Below are 27,399 nucleotides of genomic sequence, written 5' to 3'. Positions count from 1 at the left end.
GCAAACTGGAAACGGAGAGTTAAAAACCGGATCAAGTTATTCTTGACGATGTTTCTCTTGATGATCTTGCGGGTTCTAGTGGGAGTTTGGGGAACAATGAATTGTCGATTAATGGTGATGGGTCAGATCTTGGAAATGATGAGGATGGTTTGGATAACGGTGTTAATTCCGAACATAGTGCGAGTTCTAGTGATGAGGAGGCTACTAATGAAACCGGTCCAACCATACTGATTGCTCCTATACTTAGACGCTCGACTAGAGTGCCCAAACCTAATCCTAGGTATTCTCCATCAATAAACTACTTGCTCTATATCGAGAATGGTGAACCCGAAAGTTACTTTGAATCAAGAAAGTCCAAGGAATCCATACAATGGGAGCTTACTATGAAAGAAAAGATGGGGTCACTTGAAAGAACGAGACTTGGTCACTAGTGAAATTACCTCATGATAAAAAGGCATTGCAAAACAAATGACTGTATAGAATAAATAATAAGATGGATGGCAAGAAGAGGTACAAAGCACGGTTAGTGGTTAAAGGGTTTCAACAAAGGAAAGGGGTTGATTACCAAGAAGTATTTTCGCCGGTGGTGAAAATGACTACTATTCATTTGGTGCTTTCATTAGTCGCATCTGAGGACTTACATCTAAAACAACTAGATGTGAAGACCGCATTCTTACACGAGGATCATGATGAAGAGATCTATATGAGGCAACCCGAGGGCTTTGAGGTAAAGGGTAAAGAGAAGTGGGTTTGTATGTTAAAGAAAAGTTTGTATGGGTTGAAGTAAGCACCTCGGCAATGGTACTTGAGATTTGATGAGTTTATGAAGAAGGTTGGTTTTATAAAATGTGAAGCGGCCATTGTTGTTACTTGAATAAATTCAAGTCTTCTTACATAATCTTATTGTTATACGTTGATGACATGTCGCTTGCGGGTTCCGACATGTCCGAGATCAATAAATTAAATGATATGCTTTCAAAAGAGTTTGAGATGAAGGATGTTGCTAGTGCTAAGCAAATACTTGGAATGAGTATTGTGCGTGATCGTGCTAAAGGTGTTCTATACTTGTCTCCATCCAAATATATCGAGAAAGTATTAGAAAAGTATAATGTTGATAAAACAAAGGCTCGTTCTATGCCTATAGGTAGCGCGAATAAATTATCGAAGAATCAATCACCTAAAACGGAAGAAGACAAAGCGGATATGGAAAAGGTTCCGTATAGATCGGCCGTGGTAAGTATTATGTATGCCATGGTTTGTACAAGACCAGATATATCTCATGCATTGGGAGTTGTAAGCCATTATATGTCTAATCCATGGAAAGAGCATTGGGAAGCAGTCAAATGGTTGCTTCGTTATTTGAAAGGTACTTCTAGTATAAGATTGTGTTTTTTCTAAAAGCAATGTTGTACTTAGAGGTTATGCGGATGCTAATTTAGGTGGATTTGGTGATTCGGGTAAGAGTACTACGAGATATGTGTTCATAGTTGGTAAGACATCGGTTAGTTAGATGTATAGACTACAAAGGAGTGTTGCTTTGTCGACCACTGAGGCCGAGTATATGGCTATTGCGGAAGCTTCTAAAGAGCTTGTTTGGTTGAAGAACTTCTTGTGTGAGTTGGGTAAAAGACAAGACAATTGCGTCTTATATTGTGACAACCAAAGTGCAATCAATCTCGCAAAGAATTCGGTATTTCATAATCGTACGAAACACATTGATTTGAGGTATCATTTTATTCGAGAACGTATTGAGAATGGTACTTTGTTATTGGAGAAAGTCCTTCGTATGAAGAATTTCGCTGATATGTTTACTAAGGTGGTGTCAATGGACAAGTTGAGGTTTTGCATAGCCTCAATGGGTCTTCTCATGAACTAATGAGAATGTAGTGACCGACTAGGGAGATAAAGAGATGATGATTCAATTCTAACAAGAAGCGTTGAAGACCTTGTATCGAAAGTCTGCTTATCCGGCGTATGTGATAAGAGTGTGCGTGTCCCAAATGGAGTTTGGCGGTAAAGAGTGCTTTGGAGATCTTGGTTGTTTGTTGATATGATGGGTTGACAATGTGAGTCATGGTTTTGACTATCTTCAAGTGGGAGATTGTTGGTGTGAAGGATATCAAAACAAGTCGAAGAAAAAGTTTCAAAGGAAGAGGTGCGTCGCGACCCTTGAGAGGCGCGATGCGGCCTAACGTATAAACAGAGCATCAGATTCGAGAAAATTTTGTCCGGGATTTTGCCTTGGAGGCACGACGCGGCCCTATATAGTCGCGGGCTGGCTCGTGTGACGAGGAGTTTCCATATTGACGTTTTTTCTTGTTCTCCAAGGTGTTTCCTTGTTGTTTTTGGCCTATATAAGCATCCTATTGTAACCCTCATGTAGATACACGAATTATATCAATAAAATCTCTCTAGTTGGTCCGTGGATTAAAGTAATCGACATTCGATTACATATAACCACGTTAAATCTCGTGTTCTTTAATCTTTTCATTATTGTTCTTTCGTTTGTCGATTGTGGAAGGGTAATTATCTGGAATTACTCTATTGTTTGGGTCCTATAATCCTTACAACAAGAAGATAAATACAGAATAAATAAAGATGCACACTAGTTGATCTTCCTTAAAAAGAATCAGAAACGGCAATATGAAACTTGACATGTATCTGACATATTTCAAGTAAAAAGATTAAGGTCTACTATTCTTACGGTGCACCGTTCCAAAATAATGTACCATCAATTTTATATTTTTGAACAATACAACCATAAAAACATACTAAGACCATCTGTTATAGAGAGTTGGATCAACTTAGGATTTATTTAGAAATTTGACTCCTCTAATGTCTGTTACAGCCGGCGTCAAATGTAAAGCTCACGGGGATTCGGTTTAATATGCAACATGCATAAATGGGAGTGTTTGATCCATTTGACTTGCGCTGATTCGATAAAACTAAATGTTTCCAACTGCTAATCTTTTTTTTTCTTTTTTCCACTATAAACAATTCAATATTTTATACAATTTTCACACCTTTTTTTACCTCATTCTCTTATTTACAATCACAAAATATTTAAGAATTTATTATCTATATAAATTTTAACAACCCAACTTTTTCCGTTACTATCGTTACTTGTCTGTTAATTATTTAACAGTGATTACATAGAACTTTATGTGTTTAACTGATTTAAATGCATACTTGAGCTTGGAAGATTACATGAATTATAATATGATGATATTAATCGATAAACTTGATTCGGATAACAAAATATATAGAAAATGACACGGTTACGATAACCACATAGAAAACCTTTCAATTTAAGGAACACGTGTTTTTAATAAAAATAATTATTTTTATTAATTATTAACTTTGAGAAAAATTATTTAATATATTATGTAATTAATAAATTAAACCCGGTGGATTGCGTAGTACGATTAACGGCACTCGAAACGGACCACACGCATACAAGTATTTAACTAAACGAGCCCAGGATCACCCATGTGGGCCCCATCAGCAGAACCCTCCCCCCCAAATAACCCCCTTATTGGACTTATTTTGGTCACTAGTTGCTTGTTGGGTCTTGTTTAGGGCCCTAATCCAACTAATTAAATAACAAAACTACTGGACATTAACCCTAACATCATACCAGTCGAAATCTATTCCCTATCTTCTCCTTTCTCACGTCGCCATACACACATAAATCACCATCAATTGTTGCTTATTTGCTCGTGCTTGTTGATCAAGATTGCTCCTAGTGCTTTCCTCTACGTTTTGGTGTAATCAATTTAAGCTTTTGAGGTATAAAATCATTGACCCTAATTGTTTTAGATATGATTTTTATCAATTACATAGTGTACAAGGGTCTAGTGCTCATATTTGCGTGTTTGATCGTGATTGAATGCGTTAATTTGTTCGATTTGTGATTTTGAATGAAAACACGAATTAGTTTCCTATGAATCTGATGAGATGAGTTTATCTACTGTTAATGTAATGTACCTAGATGGATAGGTCTCAAAAAATTAATAAGTCTGCTCAAAAGAATCGCATGATTTCGTTAAGTATAGCTCAAGTTATGCTTAATTAAAGTTTTGCTAGGGTTTTGCATGTAATACGAATTTTCTGGTGTTTGTACTTTATGAATGAGTGATTGTTTTGCTAACCATTGGATTCTTTGTTAAAAACCACTCATGTTAGACTTAAGAATCATGACGGTTATGTGTAGCTCTCGGTATGATTAAACAAATAATGGTAACTTGTATTATTCCGAAACTGATTTCATATGCATTCTAATTGACCTAACATGAACTATAAATTATTTGAGACTTTGATCTTATGGTATGTTGTCATTTAGATGTTAATAAACATATTTCATTTGTATAATAGCTTCTTAAACCATTGTTTGCTATGCGTTATATGTGTCACACAACGACATGTCTAGATGTTGTCCAAAACAGAAGGTCTTTAGTGTTATGCAAAACTGTACAAAATGGCTACATGAAATGCTTAGCTTTCTTAACCACTGATAATTTGTGATGTTTGTAGCCATCTCCAATTGGCCGTTCGTCATTTTCATTTTTATATATTAAATGATAATTTTTCTAAAATTGTTGCGCGTGCTGAAACTGTTTTGGTAAACCTTATCTGAAACATGACTTGTAGGCATCGTATGAGGGCATGGCTAGGCTTTTTGGAAATTTTTATGAGTCCACTTATGATTTGGAGTTTGCCATGTTTCCATGACTTATGTGTTGTGATTTATGTTCGTTGTTTGCAAGGTGTGCGTGAATTCTATGTTATACGATAAACTATGAACGTGTACTTGACAAACCGTGAACTAAAACATGTTAGTTGACCTAGATTGACATTTTGACTAAGATTGCATGACCTACTGTTATGGTTGACCAATTTGGCCAAGGTTTAAGTTTTGTTGACTTTGTGTTGACTTTTGCTTACATGTTGAGTCAGTCTGAGCACTAGGACTACGCGTACACTATGGGTTGACATAGTGTGACTTATGTACTTACTTTAAGTAATCTAATTGATTAGGTTGCGTTATACATTTGTGATCGTCCGACTACCGTACTGTTTTACTAAACATTTACTGTGCACAAGGTGAGTCTACAGTCCATACTATTTTTCTATTGGGATGAGATAACATGCTTTTTCAACTGCTTTACATATTAGGCACGAGTAACTAAACAATATACATATGAGTTTGATCATAAATCTCTTAGCTTGATTATATTAATTACTTTACGTAAGCTCGACTTATAGGGACGGTACCGTTAGGTTTGACAAACCTCGCCCCAACACACGGGGGTGCTTATTCTGTTGTAACTTGTACACTTGATCGGTGTATGCTTAGAAAGGGTAAAAGGAAGACGTGTAGCGAATGAGCTATGCGCATGTTAAAGTCTTATACTCAAGTGCTCATGACAAATGTATACTTTTACGAAGCTTTCAATGAAATCTCGTGGCCTAACTTACGATAAATGTTTTACTAAACCTGTAGATTCACTCAACAATTTTGTTGACTTTTCGCATTTATTTATCTCAGGTCCTTAGAGGTTTGCTTCCGCTAGCTGATATCTTATTGGTTGCTTATTGAATACACTGGAGTGGTGATGTGTGCAGCAGCGTATACGAAATAATTATATTTTTATTGCGAAATACTATTAAATACGATACAATTTTACACAAGTTATTTATTTATTTATTGAATGGAATATACCTAAACCTTGCTACAACACTTATAAGCAGTGTACCTAATCGTACAGTAGTGTAGTTTTTAGTAAGTCCGGTTCGTTCCACAGGGAGTTAGCCAAGTTTAACGCTATATTTTTTTAAACTATATTTGTATATATATATATATATATATATATATATATATATATATATATATATATATATATATATATATATATATAAGTAGTATTATTATTATAAAAGGGGGTTTTTACAGTTTAATGACCGGTTTGTCGATTTTATGTCTTAAGTCGCAGTTAAAACCTAATGTAAAATATTAAAAATAAATATAACTTAATTTAAAGCGTAAAGTAAATGACAATAATTAAAGTGCGATAAATTAAAGTGTGATAAATAAAATGATCGTAAAATAAAATTGCAATAATTAAAACTACGATAATTAAAAATGCGATAAGATATAAAATAAAGAAATTATGCTTATTTAAACTTCCGTAATCATGATGTTCGACGTGTTGATTTTAATTTATTATCATGGGTTAATTGTCCTTTGTCCTGGATTATTCGATATGTCCATCTGGTTTTTGTCCATAACAGTCCATCAGTCATAAATATATAGTGCGAGTGTCCTCGTCAAATTATCCTTATATCCGAAGTTAAATATTCTAACTAATTGGGGACTTAAACTGTAACAAGGTCTTAATACTTTGTTAACAATTACGCCAAGTGTCCTTGTACATAATTCACCCATGTTTTAATGAATCCATTGACTATTAATCCATTCCCGTGTCCGGTTAAATGAACGATTATTAGTACTTATAAATATCCCGCCCATTGTGTCCGATCGAGTGTATATGGTTATTTATAGATACATAAAATTGTAAATCTCTATATTAAATTAACGAACTATCATTCAGTTAAACAATTATAAAGCCCATTAATAGTCCATAGTCTAATTTCTACAAGTGTTGGTCTTTTGTCCAAACCCCAATTATAGTACAAAGCCCAATAACCCCGTCTTTAATATTTAGCCCAACATCACGATTACTTCGATTTAAATAAGCAAAATAATAATTTAGCTACGAGACATTAATTTAAAAAGGTTGAACATAACTTACAATGAGTATTAATAGCGTAGCGTTACACGGACAGAATTTTGACGTACACACTTACAACATTCGCTAACATAACCTTATTATTATTAATCTTAAATTAATATTATAATATATATATATATATATATATATATATATATATATATATATATATATATATATATATATATATATATATATATATATGTGTGTGTGTGTGTGTGTGTGTGTGTGTGTGTGTGTGTGTGTGTATGTGTGTGTGTGAGATTAAATTATATTGTGCATCATTCGTCCGAAAAACTGCTGAATTTATAGATGTGACCAAGCTCCTGGGCTCATGCGATCGCATGAGTTTTCTTCATGCTGGCCATGCGATCGCATGGCCGTCAAATACTGGTCACAATTCATTTTAAACGTGGGCTGCTGTGATTAATTTAATATATAATATAATATATATAATTTTATATAATTATATATATATTACTACGTATATTACATTCTTATGCATAGTTGACTCGTAATTTTAGCTCCGTTGCGTCGCGCGTTGATAGTTGGTTCATGTCCCGGTTCCGGATTTTCGAACGTCCTTTCGTACTATTTAATATCTTGTACTTTGCGTTTTGCGGCTCGTACTCTTGTAACTTTTAGACTTTTCTCATCAATAAATTGAACCTCGTGGATTGTACTTTGTATTTTTTAGCGTTTTGGTCATTTGCGTCTTCAAATCGTCGAATCTGTCTTTTGTCTTCACCTTTTATTATTTAAACTAATATCACTTGTAAATAGAACAATTGCAACCAAAAGCTTGTCTTTCTTGAAGGATAATGCTATGAAATATATGTTCGTTTTTAGCATTATCAAGTGGAGTCCATCATTATTTACTATTTTTCTCAAGATTAATAATATACATTCGCATTATGAAATCTTTTCGTTTATTTAAACAATCCTCGAAAGTCATTTATATTGGTTATTTCGGTTAAACTATTTTGAAGTACACTTATTTAATGTGTGACGCCCCGTACAAAACCATCGTGTACGATTCGTCAACAACAGGATCTTTACACGGTCAAATACTATATGCTGTTTGAAAACCAGTTTGCATTCATAAAAAGACATAGCGTTTACAAAAGATAACGTGACACAAAGGTCGTTACAAAGTCATTATTTTTGAAAATAACATAAGTTACGAATGCAAAAAAAAAAGTTCCATAATTGAGACATCTCTAAGATTATGCAGCGGAATTCTAGCACAGCAGGTCCTTAACAGCAAGACAGCAAATCTAAACAGCATGACAGCTAGTCTAACAGCGGAAGCAACAAACCTCTAAGCACCTGAGAAAACATGCTTAAAAACATCAACAATAATGTTGGTGAGCTATAGTTTAAGTTGTAACAATAATATAAGATTGACCACGAGATTTCAATGTTTCAAAACAGTATGAAAAGTATATGTATAACCGTGGGCACATGGTAACTAGACTTAACGTAAAAATATCACCCCCTAAAAGTACACCTGGCGAGTGCGTATGTCCTCGAAGTATTAAACACCCGTTAAATGCTAGCGCGACTAGCCCGAGTGGGGATGTCAAACTCTATGGATCCATATCTAATATTCGCGTCTACCGGTTCAAAAACCAATAGTTAAACGTTACCGTGCTAAGGGGAATCTTTATGCCGTTATATAACCCACACATATGTAAAGTTTAAGTACTCGTGTCAAATAAGTAAAACATAAAAAGCGCATGTATTCTCAGTCCCAAAAATAGTATAAGTAAAAAGGGATGCTATAACTCACAGTGAATAAGCAATACAAGTCGATACGAAAGTGTGCAAGTAGTAAGTCGGTCCGAAAGGTCGTCAACCTAAATCAAAGATTACTAGGTCAGTAGGTTGTATTTATAAGTTCTAATAGTGCATAAAATAAGTTTAAGTGTCATCATCATCATCATTCATCATCATAAAAGCTAAGTAAGTTTGACAAGAATAGAGATCGAAACAATAGACTGACTTCGGTCAGCTGTTACGATCTCTATGTAAATCGAAAAGACGCGTAGTCAGTGGCTATAGCTCCGTATATGAGTACCCTAACCTCTGACCAATTTTCAGAACCTAACTCGTCTTCTTTTGACCGCGGCGACGGTTTAAGTGCGAGTAGGTCAGAAATTTCAGCACAACGCTACAACGGCGTAGTAACTTTCGGAGGGCCGTAAATCCTAAACCTTAGCTCGGATTAAGACGAGGCCTAAACGTAAAATTATCTACTCGAAACGAACTAACTGAAAATAAACTTTACAGTAGCCCAGGTTACAGATCAGATCCCAAAAAACAGTAAACAAGTGCTCCGGTGGGGTTCTTATTGCTTGATGCTCATCACGGTTCTCATCCTTGATGCTTGTAACTTCAAGTGTACAAATCGTTGATGGGTTAGCATCACCTTGACCAAGATTCCACCATCAACACATAATAAGTTAAGACCAAGTAAGAACACAACTCATTTAAGAGTCTTAGATGGATGATGAACCAAAGTTACATCATATCCTTAGTCTTAACACAATTACAAGTTACATTTACAATAAAGCTATAAACTTTACCTCAATCAAGCAAGTATGAACATAATCTAAGTCAAATGAAGTGATGGAACCCTAAGCTAGAGAGCTTGGATCCCTTTCACACAAGTTATAAGGTCATAAAGCTAGAAAGCTTGAACCTTTAGTGTTCTTGAAGAACTTGAAGCATAAAGCTTAGATCTTTAAGTTATATGAAGACCATAAACACAAGTTTTGATCTTTATAACAAAATAATGAGATCATAAGTTAGAAAACTTAGATCCAACAAAAGATATGAAGATCCAAGCTAGAAAGCTTGCATCTTGGTTGTTCTTGAAGATCTTGAAGCATAAAGCTTGGATCTTTAAGTTACATGAAGATTACAAACACAAGTTTGAATCTTTATAACAAAATAACAAGATTAAAGTAAAAAGATTTAGATCTACAAAGTAGGTGAAGATTCAAAGCTAGAAAGCTTGAATCTTCCATGTTCTTGAAGGATTCAAATTCAAGTTTGAATCTACAAGATGTAATCAAGATCAAAGCTAAAAAGCAAGACTTTTAAATGATGATGATGATTTCGTGGTGATGAGAAGGAGAAGAATAAGAAAAGTTCAAAATACTTACACTTTTAGAGAGAGAAAGAACTAGAGAGAATTAGAGAGTGTGTGTGTGTGAATTACAAATGAAAGCAAGTGTAAAATTGATGAAATAAGGCTAGTATTTATAGATGGTGAGGAGGTGGTGGTGGTGTTAAAAACGTGGGAACATGGGGGGAACAAGGGGGACAACCTTTTGCTTTATGGTTAATGGTTGTCTAAAGTTGGTGCTTATGTTAGGATCCCATGCAACATTAAGGATAATACTTGACAAAAATGCTAGCATGTTCCCTCTAATAAATGGGCATTTGTCTTACTTATTAATGGGTCACTAGCTATTAATAATTGCGCTAATTAAATAGTCCACTAACTAGTGTAGGGTGGGCTAAGGTCCAATAAGGTAAAAAGTCCAACAAGACTAACTAGTAAGCATAAGTAAATTACTAAGCGTAATTAAGCATCTAAAAACCCAAGTAATTATTATTATAAAATAATAGTTAATATTTTGTAGTCATAATATTCCGATTACGACAAAAGTTAAACGTGTACGCAGTACGCAGTTTGTTCGAAACGTCAAGTGACACTAACGGTCATAAGGGCTTCCGGTGATCAAGTTAAGTGATTACACACTTAATAGCCCGTTGTAAGGTATTAATGAAAGTAGTTAATCATTAAATAAGATCCCAGAGCATAAACTAGCTCAGTACGTACATATACGCAGTTTCGCGAAAGCACAAAAGCAAGTTGAAAAAGCCGGGTCGTTACATAATGACATTGTTTATTAAACTTTAATGTGAATGCTTTTCGAAAACGTCTCATATAGAGGGCGTGACCGTTAACTGTTGGATCAGAGTTAATACGCCGTTAGTCGATTTTGACGGGGTATTACATAAATAATGGAGTTATAAAGGTTTAAGAAAAAAGTTAAAACATAACCACCTAATAACTAAATCAATTGATTTTGTTCAAGTATTAATGGATGAAATTATTTTGTGCACATGACTCTTTTAATAAAACCGATCAAAGAAAGCAACCTTCAATGGAGTTGCTACTTGCCACCTCCTATACTCCAATCTCATCCCCACTTCCATCAGTCCCTCAAGAATCCAAAAACTTTATATATGGTCCCTCAACGTCTACTAACATTACATTATTTATAGTAGGACTCGGTAGTCATTCAATGTTTTAGTCTTTAAGTTTTACGACAAATGTTAGACAAGGTAATAGTCAAGGGACCATTATAGTAATATTTCACAACATGGTATGCATATAAACACACAAACATACCACCCTGATGATGAAACTAAACTCTGCATTATCAAAGTTTCCATTACATTTTAATTTGAAAGACTAATTGAAGATGTGCATTGTAGTGTTTGCTTGGCAAGTTCACCCTCTCTACCCTTTCCTTCTTTTGCTTAACAGAGATGAGTATCACCACAGGTAATTCATATAATTAATAAGCATATACTGTACTAGCTAGTATATAATATGCTCATTATCTATTAAACAAGAGCGGTAACTAGATGATATTGTATCGTACATTACTCACTGTCACTTCAATTGCACGTCAATATCACTTGCAAACCATTCATTTCAACTATTATTCAATTCACCACTCAAAAAAGTTCAAAGGTTTTCATGTTTGGGTTACCCGGATGTCACATGTGTATTACATGTGCAGGGATATAGCCTTCTAAACATAATTATTAGGAATGTCTCATTTATTTTGGTATCTTTGTTTATCAGTGCTATTTATGAGTTATGACTTATGATACAACATCTCTTTATCCGACCCTTGTTAAGGATTAAGTTATATTGTGTGTCGTTATTACACAAACCTTGTGTCTTGAATGGTTTTCTTTAAACGATAGTAAATGTGAAATATAGACTATAGCCGATAATATCATGTCTATGTATAGTAACTATATTAACTAATCATAACGTTTATTCACTTAAACAATACGGAGTACTATTTATTATCACTTTTTTTTTTTTTGTAAGCGAGGAAAGCCTCCTATGAACGAGCACATTGGCTCCCCATAGAAGGTAAATTCTCGGGTAATCAATTTGCGCATTATGCGCACCCTCTAGTCACACTCCTTTTTTGAACAATTTGACATAGCCATGAATTGAACTCGGGTGGTTTTTTTTTTTTTTTTTTTTTTTTTTTTTTATGTTTTTATGTTGTCAGTGGCCGATCTACATTATAAGGTATGAGTTTTTAAGACCCCGTACTACTTTGTGTTTTTGTTTGTACATAGTATCATTCAAAATTGTACGTAGTATAATTCACCACTAAATTTAACTATAAAACTTATATATTTATAGAATTGATGCGTTATTGAGGTAAACAGTCTCAATATAATTAGCACACCTCGGGACCCTTTGAGTTTATACAATCATCATTGTTGTTTCCATACCACCTTTCATCGATCTATTGTTGGTCCTCATCAAAACCTTTGTTTATTTTTTGTTATGGAAGACCAACGAAAGCGGTTGGGTGGTGGGAGGGTGGCGAGATATTAGGAGGGAGAGACGAGGTGGCGGGAGGTACATGGTTGGCATGTAAAAGAGACGGTCGAGTCTCGTTTCTTACTAATGTCTTGGAGCTTCACACTCTCCCGGAAGCCAAGAGTCGAGGAGACCTTCCATTGCGGTTCTTGGAGGTAAACACTCGATCTTAACTAATTCATTCTTACACTTCCTAATTATACACATATTAAGTAATTAAGAAGGATCTTGATTAAATGTGATGAACTTAATTGACTTGTAGAGCAAAAAGAGTTCAGAGGAATTTGCAAAGGAGTTGGTGAAAGAGGTTCATGAGTACAATGGGTTCAACCTCATAACCCTTGATCTTTCTTCCAACAAGATGTTTTATATATCAAATAGACCAAAAAGTGAACCCCCAACGGTTCAACAAGTTCAACCAGGCATCCACGTTCTCTCCAATGCCAAGCTTGATTCACCTTGGCCCAAGGTCACAAATTTTCTTACTTTAAATTCATGACTTATCAAACTTATAAAGTTAATTTAAACATATTGGGCTCATACTGGCCCATATTTCAACACAAGTGCCCGTGCCAACAAGACCGAAACACGTACGGTCGTACGGAGTGCTATAATATTACTCTGTACATTAATGTTCCAATACAATTCTATAATTGATAAATAAATTGCTTATTTAATTGTTCTAGCTTGTTTACTTTGTTGGGTTACCTTGTTAAGTTCTATATAAGAAAGTTCTCTAAAGGCTTACTCCATACTTCATTTCGATATATATAACAATGATTTTGAACATGCCAAAACAGGTTATCCGATAATCTTTCGCGACCCTTTTGACCTTTTTACTGCTCACCTCAAAATATGTTACTTTTTATTTTGTGAATCTTTGTGAAATATCAGGACAACCACTAAAATATCTTGCGATGGTTCTTCTTTATATGTGATATTGGGGTTTTGAAAGATTGGTATCCGGTTACTATCTATTCTTAATCCCCCATTAATTATGAACATCTTAAAATCTAGGTTCAACGTTTGAAACTGAATTTTAAAAAAATACTTAGCACATACGATGAGGATGAAGATCTACCAATAAAGGACTTGATCAACAAATTAATGAGAGATACCACGAAAGCCGACATGAGTCAATTACCTAATATTTGTTCACTTGATTGGGAGCACCACCTAAGTTCGATATTTGTCGAAGTAGACACTCCATTGGTAGGTTTTTTTTTTTTTTTTTTTTTTTTTTTTTTTTTTTTAACTTATAACCTCTAAATCGACACATTTATAACTTACGTATCACTTTATTTATTGCTATAGGGGCGTTATGGGACTAGAAGCACAATCGCGTTAAGTATCAAAGATACCGAAGAAGCGAGTATTCATGAGACATACATTGAAAGGGGATTATGGTGGGAGAAAACGATCAATTACTATGTTACTCCAGACGTTAAGATAAATGATGATATAAATACATATAAGTTATACTAGATTGGATATCAATGTTTTCCTTTACTTTAATTACATAATTATCTAATCCATAATTTATATCTATCTATCTATATATAATATAATATAATCTATAATACATATGAATAAATGCTTGTATAACTATTCTTGTCAAATGGAAATACACATACAATATTTCACTACTAGTCTATGTATATCTATGTATACATATATACAAAGTGTAAAAATTTATTGTAAGTCGAATGCTATGTTTGTATACTTTGAGAATCACATGTATCAATATTTATATTGATTTTTTCAGCAATTAAAGTTGGTTTTTTTATTACATCAGCTGTAGCTCAACATTGTTCAATTTATATATGTGGAAATTTTTGGTATTTTTTTATTATATTTATAAATAAATAACAGTAAAAATCTTATCTTATACAGTATCAAATCAACCTATCAACCTATATTATAATTATAAATAAATCCTTTGTTAATGACAAAATGTAATAGTCCGTATATATATATTAGGCGGATCAACATCTTAGAAAGGGGGGTTTTTAGTGGCTTGGGCTTATTTCAAGCCCAAACATCGCCGATTGCCAATTGTGTCGATAAACATTAAAATGCCTCCCTTTTCTATATATTTCTCACTTGTTTCTGAGAAATGTTTATATGCATTAGGTTTAAATTTTACTAGTTTTTAGTTTGGTACACTAGTTTAATATTTGTTATCAATCCATAGTAATAATATTTTGCTCTTCACGATTTTATGTATTTGCATCGGGCAATGTATATTAAGTAGTAGACAACTTATAGAGAAACATGAGAAATCTTTAGTAAATTAGGGGGTGCGATAAGAATGACAATATTTAGATGCGGATTATTGCACATATACATTTAAATAATCAAGCTATCGCGGATGATTTTACTCAGTTCACGTTGTTAACCACACGAACTACTAGTTAACTTACAAAATTATAAGGAATACTGTGAACAAAAAAGGAATTAAATCAAGTAACATGCGCATTTATCGTTCCTAAAAGGACAGTAATTATAATATTATTCATAATATTATACTCCGTAATAGTTACATTTGATATCAAGATCTATAAATGACAATCTAATATCGCAATTTACTCACATCTAAATATCTAAATAAATATGATTTTGTCGACTCATTTCGCCCTAACAACCATGTTATCACATTCAAACTAAACCGATTACCAAATATCGTCTTTCTCGTAATTAACCTTCTCATTTTTCTTCATATTCTAAGAAAGAACATATAACAATGTTATGGTCTTCGTTGGTTACTTGTGATATAATAGCCTCCAATAATTGTACTTCCGTTTCAATATTGTATAGATATAGATATATATAGGGACCTGTAACTCCATTTTTATTAATAATAATTAATTTTGCTTTTCAAAAAAAAAAAACATGAGAGCTGAATAAATTTCACTAAAGAAAGGAAATACAATTTACATGAACATGTTAAAAAAAGATATTCAAAATAAAATTTCGAGTGGGAAAACAAAATCTGAATGAATTTTTAGTTGGGCCCAAAAGCGCGGGAACCCAAAATTGTTTGATAAGTCTGAAAACATAAAAAGGCCTCTCAACTTTTCATTTATTTTTAATAAATCCCGCCCAAATAACACCTTACATAAGTTCGCCCCCTTTCTAACCCTTTCTCTTCATCGCACTCTCACAGTCACACAAACCCTAACCCTAAAAAAAAAACTCTTAATTCACTCTCTAGGTACGTTCGCTTACTTATTTTTTCACACTTTCGCTCTTTATTTTTGTTTATTTACTCGTTTTGTGTATTGATTTTGCTCTATATCTGTTCGAATTTACAGAACCGACGATGAAAGGAGGAAAATCAACCAAAAAAGCCGATGCAAAGTATGATTTTTTTATATATAATTTGTACTAAACTATGCATGTTTCGATTCGTTAGGTTTTAGTGATTATCTATGCTTATTTAATTATCTATTCGATTATGTTTTATGTTTTTTAAAATAATCGATTTTCAACGATTCTTGTGATTTAACAGATTTTCATCTTATTTTTTTCTTCAGATTTATCGTAATTAGATTTAGTTTTGTGATTTTTTAATTCTAGTTATCATCAAATTGTTTTCAAGTTATATGAGTTTTGATCAGATCTGGATTTGATTTTTCCCCGTATTTTAGCATAAATTATTAGTTTTAAATTTTATGCTTGCTTTAGGTCATCATGATTTGATCGGTAATTTCACTTATGATATTTTGTGATATAATATAAATATTACCTTTTTCATATTCAATAGATTTTTTTTTATTGAATTTATAGTTATACCTTGACATAGATTACTCCATTAGAGCTTTAGGGGTGTATGTTTATTTTATCATTTTTGTTTGTTAGCTTAATTTGTTAATTTATGCGTATTGTGCTTCTTCATTGTAGGCTAGCTGTGAAGAAATCAGCACCTAAAGGAAAGGCTGGAAAGGATCCAAACAAGCCTAAACGACCCGCTAGCGCTTTCTTTGTTTTCATGTAAATAGCTTTTGATTCATACATGAATAATTTGTATTCACTTATACACAATTCTTTAAGTTTATTTATTGACTTGTGCATATGATATTGTAAAGGGAGGAGTTTAGGAAGACTTTTAAGGAAGAAAACCCTGGTAACAAATCAGTTGCTGCTGTAAGTATCTTTCATATGAATACTTAGATTTGTCATAAGTTTGTTTGGATCATTTTTTATTATATGATTGTACTGAAAAATGCAACAGGTTGGCAAAGCTGGAGGTGCTGCATGGAAATCAATGTCTGAATCTGTAAGTTAAATCTATATTTGTTGTAATGTTTATGTAGAGCTTGAAGATTTGTAAATTGTGGTTAATTTGATTATGTAATCTTGTTGCAGGACAAGGCACCTTATGTTGCCAAAGCTGAGAAACGAAAGAAGGAATACGAGAAAACCATGGCTGCCTACAACAAGAAACAGGTATTTTATTGTTGATGCTCATTACATGTTATGGTGTTAATTTGTTACTAGTACTGATTGTTGGTTTTTGAATTAGACTGATGGTACTGCTAATGATGTTGAGGAGGAAGATTCTGACAAGTCAAAGTCAGAGGTTAATGATGAAGATGATGAGGAGGGCAGTGAGGAGGTATGCTTTATAAAGTTTTGTAGTTTTAATTATCAAGTTTTTGAAAACTATGATTTGATGCTTTGTTTGATGTTGTTTTGTAGGATGAAGATGATGACTGAAGTGGGCACTCCATGTAATGAACAATCTGAATTATGTCTCCTTTGTAGTTTTTAAATACTAGTAGCAAAGGCTAGACCTTTTTATTAACGAATATGTTGACTATGTTATCTTGGTAATGGAATAGTATTTGATAGTATTGCTATTATGGTGCATAGAGAGAACAAGTTAGTTTTATTGCTTTAGTTTTTATGATTTCTGTTTTAATCAATATTTGTGTTTAGGCAACTACTTTACGAAGTGCATTATGGTGTTTAGGAAACTATTTTTTGTTAATCTCCATGTAGTAGTCTTTTAAAAAAGTAGTGGTCTTAATTGGGTCTTTTGAGTGTGTTGCTGTACTATTAATGAAGTTTGGTGGGAAACTACCATAAAATGGGTCTTTTGAGTGAGTTGCATTTATATGCATGTTTGTTTGTGACGTTTTTTTATGACTATTCAGCTGTATATATTTACGTTGATTCATACGCACTAAATGCATATAGATAGATTTTACCATATTAGCAATAAATCTTCCAACGTCTTTAGTTATTCATTTCCAAATCGAGGAGGCAAAGGTGTTTGCACAAGATAGATGTGATGACGTCACATCTTGATGAAACGAACCAAAAAGGGTCTTCCAAAGCCGGATACTTAGGCTTCTTAGGCTGTTTATTTTTGGCGTCCTTCTCATGTCTTGATCCATTTTGTTTGGTTATGCCTTTTTGGTTTAGGCGTTGCGTTTCTGATGTGGCTCGGTTAGGACTGAGTTAGCTAGGTCCAGTTGTTTTTGTACTAGCATGTATACTTTTAGTGAGCCGTTTTGTTTGGAATGGATGTATTGGTTTTGAGGTGCCTTCATTTATTGATGAATGTTCCTAATTTTAGTAGTAATCGTTATTTTTAGGGGAAAAGATATACAATAAAAGAATAACACCTAGCTGTTGTTCAACTCTCGTTACATCATGGGGATTGGTTTTAGACGAGAAGATACCTGTAAACGAAGTTTTTACCAAGCTGCTTAACCTTAGGGAATTGGGTATTAAGTTCCAAATGAACACCAAAATCCAAAATCTTGTTTAAATGCTTTACAAAGTTGGTCAATCTTCAGTCTTTGAGGTTGATATCAATAGATGGCGGGGATCGAGCGTCAGAGCTAGTTATAGGGCTGCTAGCAACCTTGATAGATCTTTCTAATCTTAACCTGTACGGTCATTTAGAAAGATTACATACTTTAAACGAGTTCCCTCCAACGATTGAGGTTAAACGGTTAAATGTGAGAAACTGCCATAACTTAAAGAGCATTTCAAGTAGACTACTGCTAAATGCTTTATACTGAATAAATTCCAACAGTCAGCATTTACAAAAAAAAAAAAAAATGTTAAAGAGTACTGATAGTTTGTTAAAAAAACAGAGGTTAGAGCTTTATTCGATACATGAAAGATCAACCTCTGATTTCATGATGCCAAAACCCAAGCTATCACTGGCGTATAATTCACCGTAACCCTAGCAGCCTATCTGTTCTCATTCACCTTTAATAATTCCGAAACCATATAGAGCAATCACCGCCGTCGTACTATGCCGTCGTTACCATAGACAGCTCTTCCAGATTAGTGTTTGTGTTAAATATTAATGGGTCAACCCCAATAAGTGTATGGGACACGGTTTAAGTCAAATAGTGACCGATACGCATGAATTTGACCCGATCCATGTGACTGTATAGATTGATGGATCGGGTCCATGTTATGCTATTCGAGTTTCTGCCTAAAACACATATGTACTTCATATGTACATGGAAAATAATCGAGTTGGTGGTTTCTATTCCCGTCAGTGATTCCAAACTCAACTTTTAAAAAGGAGAAATTAAGTACTTCATATTCATACACTAAACTTCTTTATAGCTTCATTTTTTCTGTAAGGCTGCAAAGTTTTTTCAAGAAAGAGAATCAAGTAGGTAATAGGCGAAGTGTAAGCAGGTTATTATCTGGGTTGGAATCTAGACGAGTTCGATTCCCGCGGGTCATTCTATATTCTGCATATATTTGTGCAGCTAGTATAGGGTGTCTTTTCTTAGGTTTTTTGATTCCACATATTTGACTTAATGCTTCGTAAGTAATTCTTAGGCCACTTGTTATGATTCGCCACCACCATCGCCACAGGACCGCCACCGTGTGACCACCACCGCCAGCAAATTGTTAAAAGGCCCGTTAGTGAAGGTAGTAACGGATTGTGAAAGGAGGTGTGTGGGTCCCAATTTAAATCATGTGTGTATTTGTTTAATAAATTTAAATGTGTTAAAGTTTGAAATGGAGTATATGATAGTGAGTATTTAATGAAAGGAATGTTAAAGGTTTTGTTCTGATGTGGCAGGAAAAATGATAGTGAAAGGGTTGTATGATAGCAAGTGGCCTTAACATGCCGGTAAAAATGAAAAAAAGAAAAAAAAAAAATGAGAGAATGAAATTAAAAACTTCTAAAGAATGAAAGGAAAATTGACAAAAAATATTCATTCACTTTTTTCCTTTATTTTTACTAGAACTCAAAAATGCCAATTTTTTAAATTTAATTCTACTTTTTAATTCATTTTTATTTTTATTATAATTTTTTTTTCTGAAAATAAAACTGCTGAACATAGCGTAACATTTCACTTCATAGATTCCATCCGTCACAGTTTATCATAGCAGCACACTTCATATATTTTATCCGTATCAATATACACGGTGTACTAGTTGTTAATTTTACAGTTATACCTGTTATTTTTACTTTTTGTTTTTATTTATATGCATAAAAGAATGATATAAGAGAAAATTAATTCATTACATTTTTTTTATCTATTTATAAAATAAAATGAACTATTAATTTGAAACAACGTAAAAATGAATACTGGAATATAGGAATATTTGTTATTTTATCAGGCAACTACTACTTATAATGAAAACTAGTTTTTTCAGCTTGTGTATTGCACGCCTAGTATAATTTATTTAACCCATTAAACCATATGTATGTACATTAGATTCTATTTAAGCATTACTTATGAACAAATAAGCTACTGCGTAATATATTTCAATTAATATTAATATTAATATTAATTAATAGTTAATAGTTTTAGACATGGGGTGTTTGAATTATCGACGTTTTGTATATCACACACTAAGCCCATATCAACGTTACATTAATTATAAAACTATCTCGTACTAGGTTATATATAAGTAGGGATGGCAATGACCACCTGATCCGGTGGATATCCACCTGATCCACCTGCTTCGTGATGGATATGGATGAACCTAAATGGATATGGACACGGATATAGATGAACCTAAATGGATATGGATACGGACATGGATGAAAAGTTGCATCCATGAATATATCCATTACCACCCGAAATACATATACAAATACATAAATATAGTTATATGCTTACATATTTACTATTACAAGTTCATTTAGCGTTAGATTTACATTATGCTTTAAACCCTATAACAAATAACTATAATATATTACAATAAAAAACGTATATCTAACAAAACAAACTTACAATTTTCATATTTAATTTTTCATAATCTATGTTTTGTAGTAAATTTAACAATTTTTGTTATATCTTCGACAAAAGATTACACATTCTTATGGATAGAATTTAATTTGCCATATTATATTCGTTTTTGTTATAGTGCGTTTTTATTTTAATCGCATATTAGATTATATCAAAACAAAATTTTAATATCCATTGGATATCCATTAACCCGCTTAATCCACTGGATATGGACATGGATGGATGACCTGAAACTAAATGGATATAGATATGGATATGGATGAACAAAGATTATATGGATATGTATACGGCGTCACCCGATCCATATCCGATCCATTGTCATCCCTATATATAAGCGACTAAGTATAGAACTCACTATCAAAAACTATTTTGAAGAAAGAACTAGTTTGAAGAAAGAGGAGACCTAGATTTATAAGCCACCAAATATGTATCACTCAAGTCGACGTGGGATATTACCACAAAATTTAAATCATGAGTTTGCACAATTTTAAAAAATTATTAAGTATTACACACAAGGTTGCAAAATTCGCTATTCGGGGGATTAATCGGCCGGAACTTTAAAAGGATTAATCGGTAATTCGGGGATTAATTGGGGATTAATCGGATTGTACTGTATACATTTAAATACTAAATTTTACAAATTATACGTGTAAATATAGAAAAAACCATAAATATAAAAATAAACTCTAACGTTATTGTCTAAAATTATCTATTTTGCTCAAAAACTATAAAGTTATAGTATAATTCATGTTAAAATGTTAACCATTTTTAACTTTGACCAACTTTGATTACCAAATTCGATTTTGACCCATCAATTGACGTTAACCGTTTAATTAAACGGATTTTTGGAAATCGGAACGGATTGCTCTTAAAAATGATTAATTGGGGATTAATCGGCGAGTAATCGGGTTTTTTGCAACACTGATTACACATGAAACTTATGCATTTTATTATATTAAAATAAGGGTTGTTTTGATAATTTTGCTTGATAAGTTATCAATAATCGGAGTCTCTCAAACACTTAAAAATTGGTTGTCATTATTACGTTATCAAGCGGCATAATTAAATTCAATCACCGATTATTAAAATCGTGTTTTGATACAGTTGATTATCTGACTATTAGTACCTTAAACACACAATCAATTTTCACAATGCAAATTGAAACACCCGTAAAGTATATCTAGGAAGAGGTCACTGGCCCACTCGTTCCGCCAAAAAGTTGAGCTTAGAAGACTAAATTTCTTTTTAAAAAAATAGCAAAAGGACAAAATTGCTGGTATCAGCATGACGTCATGCTGACGTCACTGGAGTTACTGTAGCCACCGACCTATTCATGGCTGATATATATATATATATATATATATATATATATATATATATATATATATATATATATATATATATATATATATGGAAATGAATGAAATTGAAATGTAGTTAGTGGATTTTAGAATATAAAATATTTTGTTATGCCACAGGCCCACAACCACAATTTTTTCCGTACACAAAACTATATTGAAATGTGTATTCTTATAAACCGGAACCGGATGACCCAAATATGTATGGGAAATTGATGAAAATACACTTTTTTTTAAAGGCTTCAAAAAAAATACACTTTTTAAAAAAAATTGCCTTTTTACACCATTCGGTAGACGGGATTTCTGTCTACCACCTTTATCTGTCGTCTACTACCATTTTTACAAAGTAGTAGACAGTAACAACAAGGTAGTAGACAGTGAGAACAAAGCAGTAGACAGCCAATTACAAGGTAGCTGACCGTCTACTGCCTTGTTGTTATTGTCTACCTTGTTGTAGGTGTCGACTGATATGTATTATTGGTGTCGACACCTACAACAAGGTAGTAGACAGTAACAGCAAGGCAGTAGACGGTCAGCTACCTTGTAATTGCCTGTCTACTGCTTTGTTCTCACTGTCTACTACCTTGTTGTTACTGTCTACTACTTTGTAAAAATGTTAGTAGACGACAGATAAATGTGGTAGACAGAAATTTAGTCTACTGAATGGTGTAAAAAGACAATTTTTTTAAAAAAAATGTATTTTGTTTGAAGCCAAAAAAAAAAAAAAAAAAAAAAAAAAAAAAAGTCTATTTTGAACAATTTGTATCTAATCATCCGGCCCAATAAGTGGCCCAGCCCTAAAATCACATTTCAGCATCTTCACATTTTTAGGGCACAAAATGCTGCTACTTATATCACCTGTGAATGATATATGTTCGTATAAGTACATCAAATCACAGTGTTTCAGTTGTTGCACCTCCATAGGGTTTACGCCTTTCCGTCGCTGATGTTCCTATATCGATCTCAAGTTTGATTCTATTTATGTGTTAATTATCAATTTTGTGTTCATTCATATGTTAATTTTGTGTTTTAATTCTATTTAAACTTATACTATTTACACGAAATTCATTTGATACTGTTGAATAATTAGATGTACTTGTTTTTGATATCAGCTTATTTAGTCTCAATATTCTTTGTTTTTATGAGTATTTTTCAATTTGTTAATTTATCAAATTTTTGTTGCATCTGCACTGATGCATATTGTGCCCCCTATGAGGAATATAATTCAAATTAAACGTTAAAAGTAGTGAACTGATCACTATATATTGATGAATACTCTGTTCTGAGGGGATTTATAATTTGTAAGAAAAGTTGATTATTATTTGAAGCTCGTTTTTCATGTTGCTATCTCATACTCCGTTATTTTCCGTATTGTGGCTGTTGATGAATAGTACATATTTAATTGTAATTATACGTATGCTTCGAGTTAATTAATACATATTTGTTACAAATTTAATTTATATACATGTGCTCTATGAAATGCTTTTGTTGTTTTGCTTTGATTTGTTGCTCCAACGATTCAAGGAATACCTAAAAATAGTTGGTAAACTAATAAAAAGATTAAAGGAGTATTTAATGTTTTCTATAGTCTTGTCAAACTATCAATGTTTATTATGTGATCAGATTGCTACCAAATACTAAGACACTGCGTATCTGCTGAGTTTGCTATATATTTCAATAGTTTTAGTTTTAAAACTAGTGAAATGACCCGTGAATTCACGGGTTAGGTTAAAAACCATTGTTTAAAAAGATCAATTATAAACTTGGTGGAAATGTGAAATTGATATAATTTTAAGTTTAGAAAATACATGAGAAGAACATGAGGAAAAAAAAAGAGATGCATCAATGATGGTTTGTTTTTTTGTAAGGGTGATGATCTGTACACAACAACTTTTAGTCGTACACAACCAAATATGCTTTATGTGTTGTATACACTAAATTAAATAAAACTTTTGCATTATACTTCATGTATATCTAATCCTATATTATCGGGAATCCTTGGCCAAAATTCTTTCAAAATGCCAATTGAAATTAAATCATCTGTTTCTTTTTGAAATTATTATAAAGAATAAAATATATCATTCTACAATTTAATTTGTGAAACGCAACACATGTAATTGTTAACTAATTATAACAAGACCAAATGAATTATGAGTAACAATTGCAATTATGTCATACATAGTACCTTTGGCCAGTGGCGGACCTATGAAGGGTCAGGGTGGGGCGCTCGTCTCCAGTGGATTTGCAATTTTTAGTGTAAATTTATTCGGTTTTTCGATTTTGACCTAGGCGGATTTTTTTTTTTGCCCCAAACTCTTCATATTTTGTCCCAAAACTTTCGTATATTGTCCCAAAACCTTCGTATTTTGCCCAAAAATCTCTAAATTTTGTTCAAAAAACTCTATATTTTTGCCCTAAAACTTCCATATTTTACCAAAAAAAATCTCTACGTTTTAGAAAATAAATTCGCCCCCAGTGAAAAAATTTCCTGGATCCGTCACTACCTTTGGAGACATATCCTGTAATTTAGCTCCTCGAGGGTTTGGAAGCCTGCATAATAAGTAGTAGAAACTTTTAGTTTCACTATCTACTAAATTAGAAGTTGGATTTTCCATAATAAAAAATACGTATTGTAATTTTCAAATGCTACTAACAAAACTTGATATTAACCTTTGTCATAAAGCTTAAACAACTAACAAAGGCAACTTGATTGAAACATAAGTGATGATTGCAAATACAATGATCATAACTTTAGGAATATGGATGATGAAAATACAAAAGGTTTCAAGAAAAAAATATAAAGTTAATTAAGAGTTTTTCCAGTAACAGGGAAAATGAATACAAACCCACAACATCAACAATCATGATCAATTTGTATACAAATGGTTAAAACCCTGATATACAACCTTAATTACAGTATTAATTAAAAACTGGAACCTACTCAAACTTTCAACAAAAATAACAACTACATATTCATTGTATTAATTACCTCCTCGTAGAGATCAAAAACATCATTTACTATAAGAATCAATTGTTATATATCCAAGAACTAGAAACGAAATCATCATTATATAAACCGAGGCATGAAATTAATAATTATAATAATGTAAAAGTAAAAGAAGATGAGAACCAAATACAAACCTGCAAGTTGAGTTTGTTAAGCAACGTTATTTCTTCAAAACAACCAATTCATTAATTATTCTTAGAGGCATTTTATCAAACACCAGGAGTGCGCCAAGATGATGCATATTTTGACTCAAGTCACTATGTCTAATAGAAGGTTACAGTGTAGACAAACAACCCTACAAAATACAAAAACATGAAAGAATACTTACAATGCGAATGATTAAATCATAAATCAAATCAATCATAATCTCTATATGTATAGAAATTCAGAATGTAAAACAAAGATGATGCCTTTCAAAAGGTTGATAGACTTGAAGTTTGAGTCGTGCTTTCTGTTGGTTTATATGTATATAAAACAGTTGCGGGTGTGTAAAACAGCTTAATTATTCAGAGATGATGCCTTTCAAAAAAAATATATATCAGAGATGATTGATTTGTATTGGACAATGGAGAAGGCGTGAATGTTCCAGGTTTTTTCGGCAGCCTTGAGATTTAAATGTTCCAAGTTTTAAAGGGAACTTGAAAACAGAACTCCTCACATTGAGTTAATAGCATTCTTCGTGTCACTGAAAGAAAACCTTTAACTTCAGACTCAATACCCTTAAGTTGATCCACAACAGCAGCATCGTCATCTTTTACTTTCTGAAACATATGAACAGTACTACTAAACATGCCACATATGAAATTACTACAATAAATCTAGAGAGAGAAAAACTGGGAGGTTGAAAAATGATCAAACAGGTAGTTGTGGGTACACGACGACTTGGGGCAGGTCAATACACCGGCAACTGATTAAAAAAATACATAATACCACACCAGTTGGAATTTGTACTGGATTCGGGCACACAACGATTAGCCAGGTTATAAATAGCTACAACCAACTATCTGCGCCCTGCAAACCCACGAGATCATATTAAAATAACGTCAATTCATTACCTCTATTTTCAATAATAAGTTTATATACAGCCTTAAAGTTGCACAAAAAGAAAGAGACATCACCAAGAAAAATACAAATCGAACACTAATGTATATTATCATGCGCTAAGACGTTATAGTTATTCATTTGGTCATTTTGTCAAACACTTGATGTGCATATAATGAATTGCCACATATATTGAAAGATATATCACTACAAAATTCATTAATCTTCTACCACCTGATATGCATTTTGAGTCAAACAGGAAACCAAATTATTACCTTACCTATTTCACTGCAAAATTTATCTATCTTCTACCACCCAAGTCAAAGAGAAAAAAAAAAAAAAAAAAAAAAAAAAAAAACTATACTACGACTTAAATCCATAAAAAAGAAAGCACTACAACTTACCTTCAGGAAGAAACTTCAGCTAAAACATCGCACTGGCAAAAATACATAACATTAAGGTCCAAAAAAGGAAAAATAACTAATCAAGAAAAAGAGGGAGACGACAAAAAGGCAGAAAAAGTGAGATTACATGTGGGCAATTTAGTGACAGAAAATGAAATGTCCCGTTAATATTGATTATAAACGTTCCATATTAATTGATTTCGTCGCGAGATTTTGACCTCTATATGAGACGTTTTTCAAAGACTGCATTCATTTTTAAAACAACCATAACCTTTATTTTATCTATAAAGGTTTAAAAAGCATTACGTAGATTATCAGATAATGATAATCTAAAATATACCGTTTACACACGACCATTACATAATGGTTTACAATAAAAATATATATTACATCAAAAATAAGTTTCTTGAATTTAGTTTTTACATAATATCATACAAGCATGGACTACAAATCTTGTACTTATTTTAGTATGCAACAGCGGAAGCTCTTAATAATCACCTGAGAATAAACATGCTTAAAACGTCAACAAAAATGTTGGTGAGTTATAGGTTTAACCTATATATTATCAAATCATAATAATAGACCACAAGATTTCATATTTCAATATACACCCCATACATAGAGATAAAATTCATTCATATGGTGAACACCTGGTAACCGACATTAACAAGATGCATATAAGAATATCCCCTATCATTCCGGGAAATCCTTCGGACATGATAAAAACGAATTCGAAGTACTAAAGCATCCGGTACTTTGGATGAGGTTCGTTAGGCCCAATAGATCTATCTTTAGGATTCGCGTCAATTAGTAGATCGGTTTACTAATTCTTAGGTTACCAAGCAAAAGGGGCATATTCGGCTTCAATCATTCACCCATATAATGTAGTTTCAATT

The 27,399-nt window shown here is 32.7% G+C and overlaps 2 protein-coding genes and 1 non-coding gene across 3 annotated transcripts; all 3 read left to right on the top strand.

Annotated features, from left to right (window-relative positions):
• The first annotated feature begins 11,293 nt into the window (after positions 1-11,293).
• On the top strand, positions 11,294-13,932 carry LOC139868914 (uncharacterized). The gene is made up of 5 exons (XM_071857250.1): positions 11,294-11,376; positions 12,419-12,602; positions 12,710-12,916; positions 13,465-13,659; positions 13,762-13,932. Exons 1-5 carry the CDS (start codon positions 11,294-11,296, stop codon positions 13,930-13,932), a joined length of 840 nt encoding a protein of 279 aa, XP_071713351.1.
• Positions 13,933-15,556: 1,624 nt separating this feature from the next.
• Positions 15,557-17,319, top strand: LOC139866306 (HMG1/2-like protein). The gene is made up of 8 exons (XM_071854504.1): positions 15,557-15,661; positions 15,762-15,807; positions 16,351-16,440; positions 16,536-16,593; positions 16,682-16,726; positions 16,816-16,896; positions 16,973-17,065; positions 17,149-17,319. The coding sequence occupies exons 2-8, from the start codon at positions 15,770-15,772 to the stop codon at positions 17,164-17,166; spliced, it is 423 nt and encodes a 140-aa protein (XP_071710605.1). The 5' UTR covers positions 15,557-15,661; positions 15,762-15,769; the 3' UTR covers positions 17,167-17,319.
• A 5,936-nt stretch (positions 17,320-23,255) lies between these two features.
• Positions 23,256-23,343, top strand: LOC139869607 (small nucleolar RNA R21). Its single transcript, XR_011766210.1, has one exon. It is a non-coding gene; the product is annotated as a small nucleolar RNA R21 (small nucleolar RNA).
• Positions 23,344-27,399: the final 4,056 nt, after the last annotated feature.

The sequence above is a fragment of the Rutidosis leptorrhynchoides genome, chromosome 9 (genome assembly GCF_046630445.1).
Source record: "Rutidosis leptorrhynchoides isolate AG116_Rl617_1_P2 chromosome 9, CSIRO_AGI_Rlap_v1, whole genome shotgun sequence".
Lineage (NCBI taxonomy): Eukaryota > Viridiplantae > Streptophyta > Magnoliopsida > Asterales > Asteraceae > Rutidosis > Rutidosis leptorrhynchoides.
The sequence above is the reverse complement of the archived record's forward strand: the minus strand, read 5'-3'. Positions and strand labels throughout refer to the sequence as shown.

Excerpts from the sequence above, each read along its gene's own strand:
- LOC139868914 (XM_071857250.1), top strand. The coding sequence starts at position 11,294 with ATGTGCATTGTAGTGTTTGCTTGGCAAGTTCACCCTCTCTACCCTTTC. Across the intron at positions 11,377-12,418 it reads AGAGATGAGTATCACCACAG|ACCAACGAAAGCGGTTGGGT; the intron begins GTAATTCATATA and ends TTGTTATGGAAG. Across the intron at positions 13,660-13,761 it reads TCGAAGTAGACACTCCATTG|GGGCGTTATGGGACTAGAAG; the intron begins GTAGGTTTTTTT and ends TTATTGCTATAG.
- LOC139866306 (XM_071854504.1), top strand. The coding sequence starts at position 15,770 with ATGAAAGGAGGAAAATCAACCAAAAAAGCCGATGCAAA. Across the intron at positions 15,808-16,350 it reads ACCAAAAAAGCCGATGCAAA|GCTAGCTGTGAAGAAATCAG; the intron begins GTATGATTTTTT and ends TCTTCATTGTAG. Across the intron at positions 16,727-16,815 it reads GGAAATCAATGTCTGAATCT|GACAAGGCACCTTATGTTGC; the intron begins GTAAGTTAAATC and ends ATCTTGTTGCAG.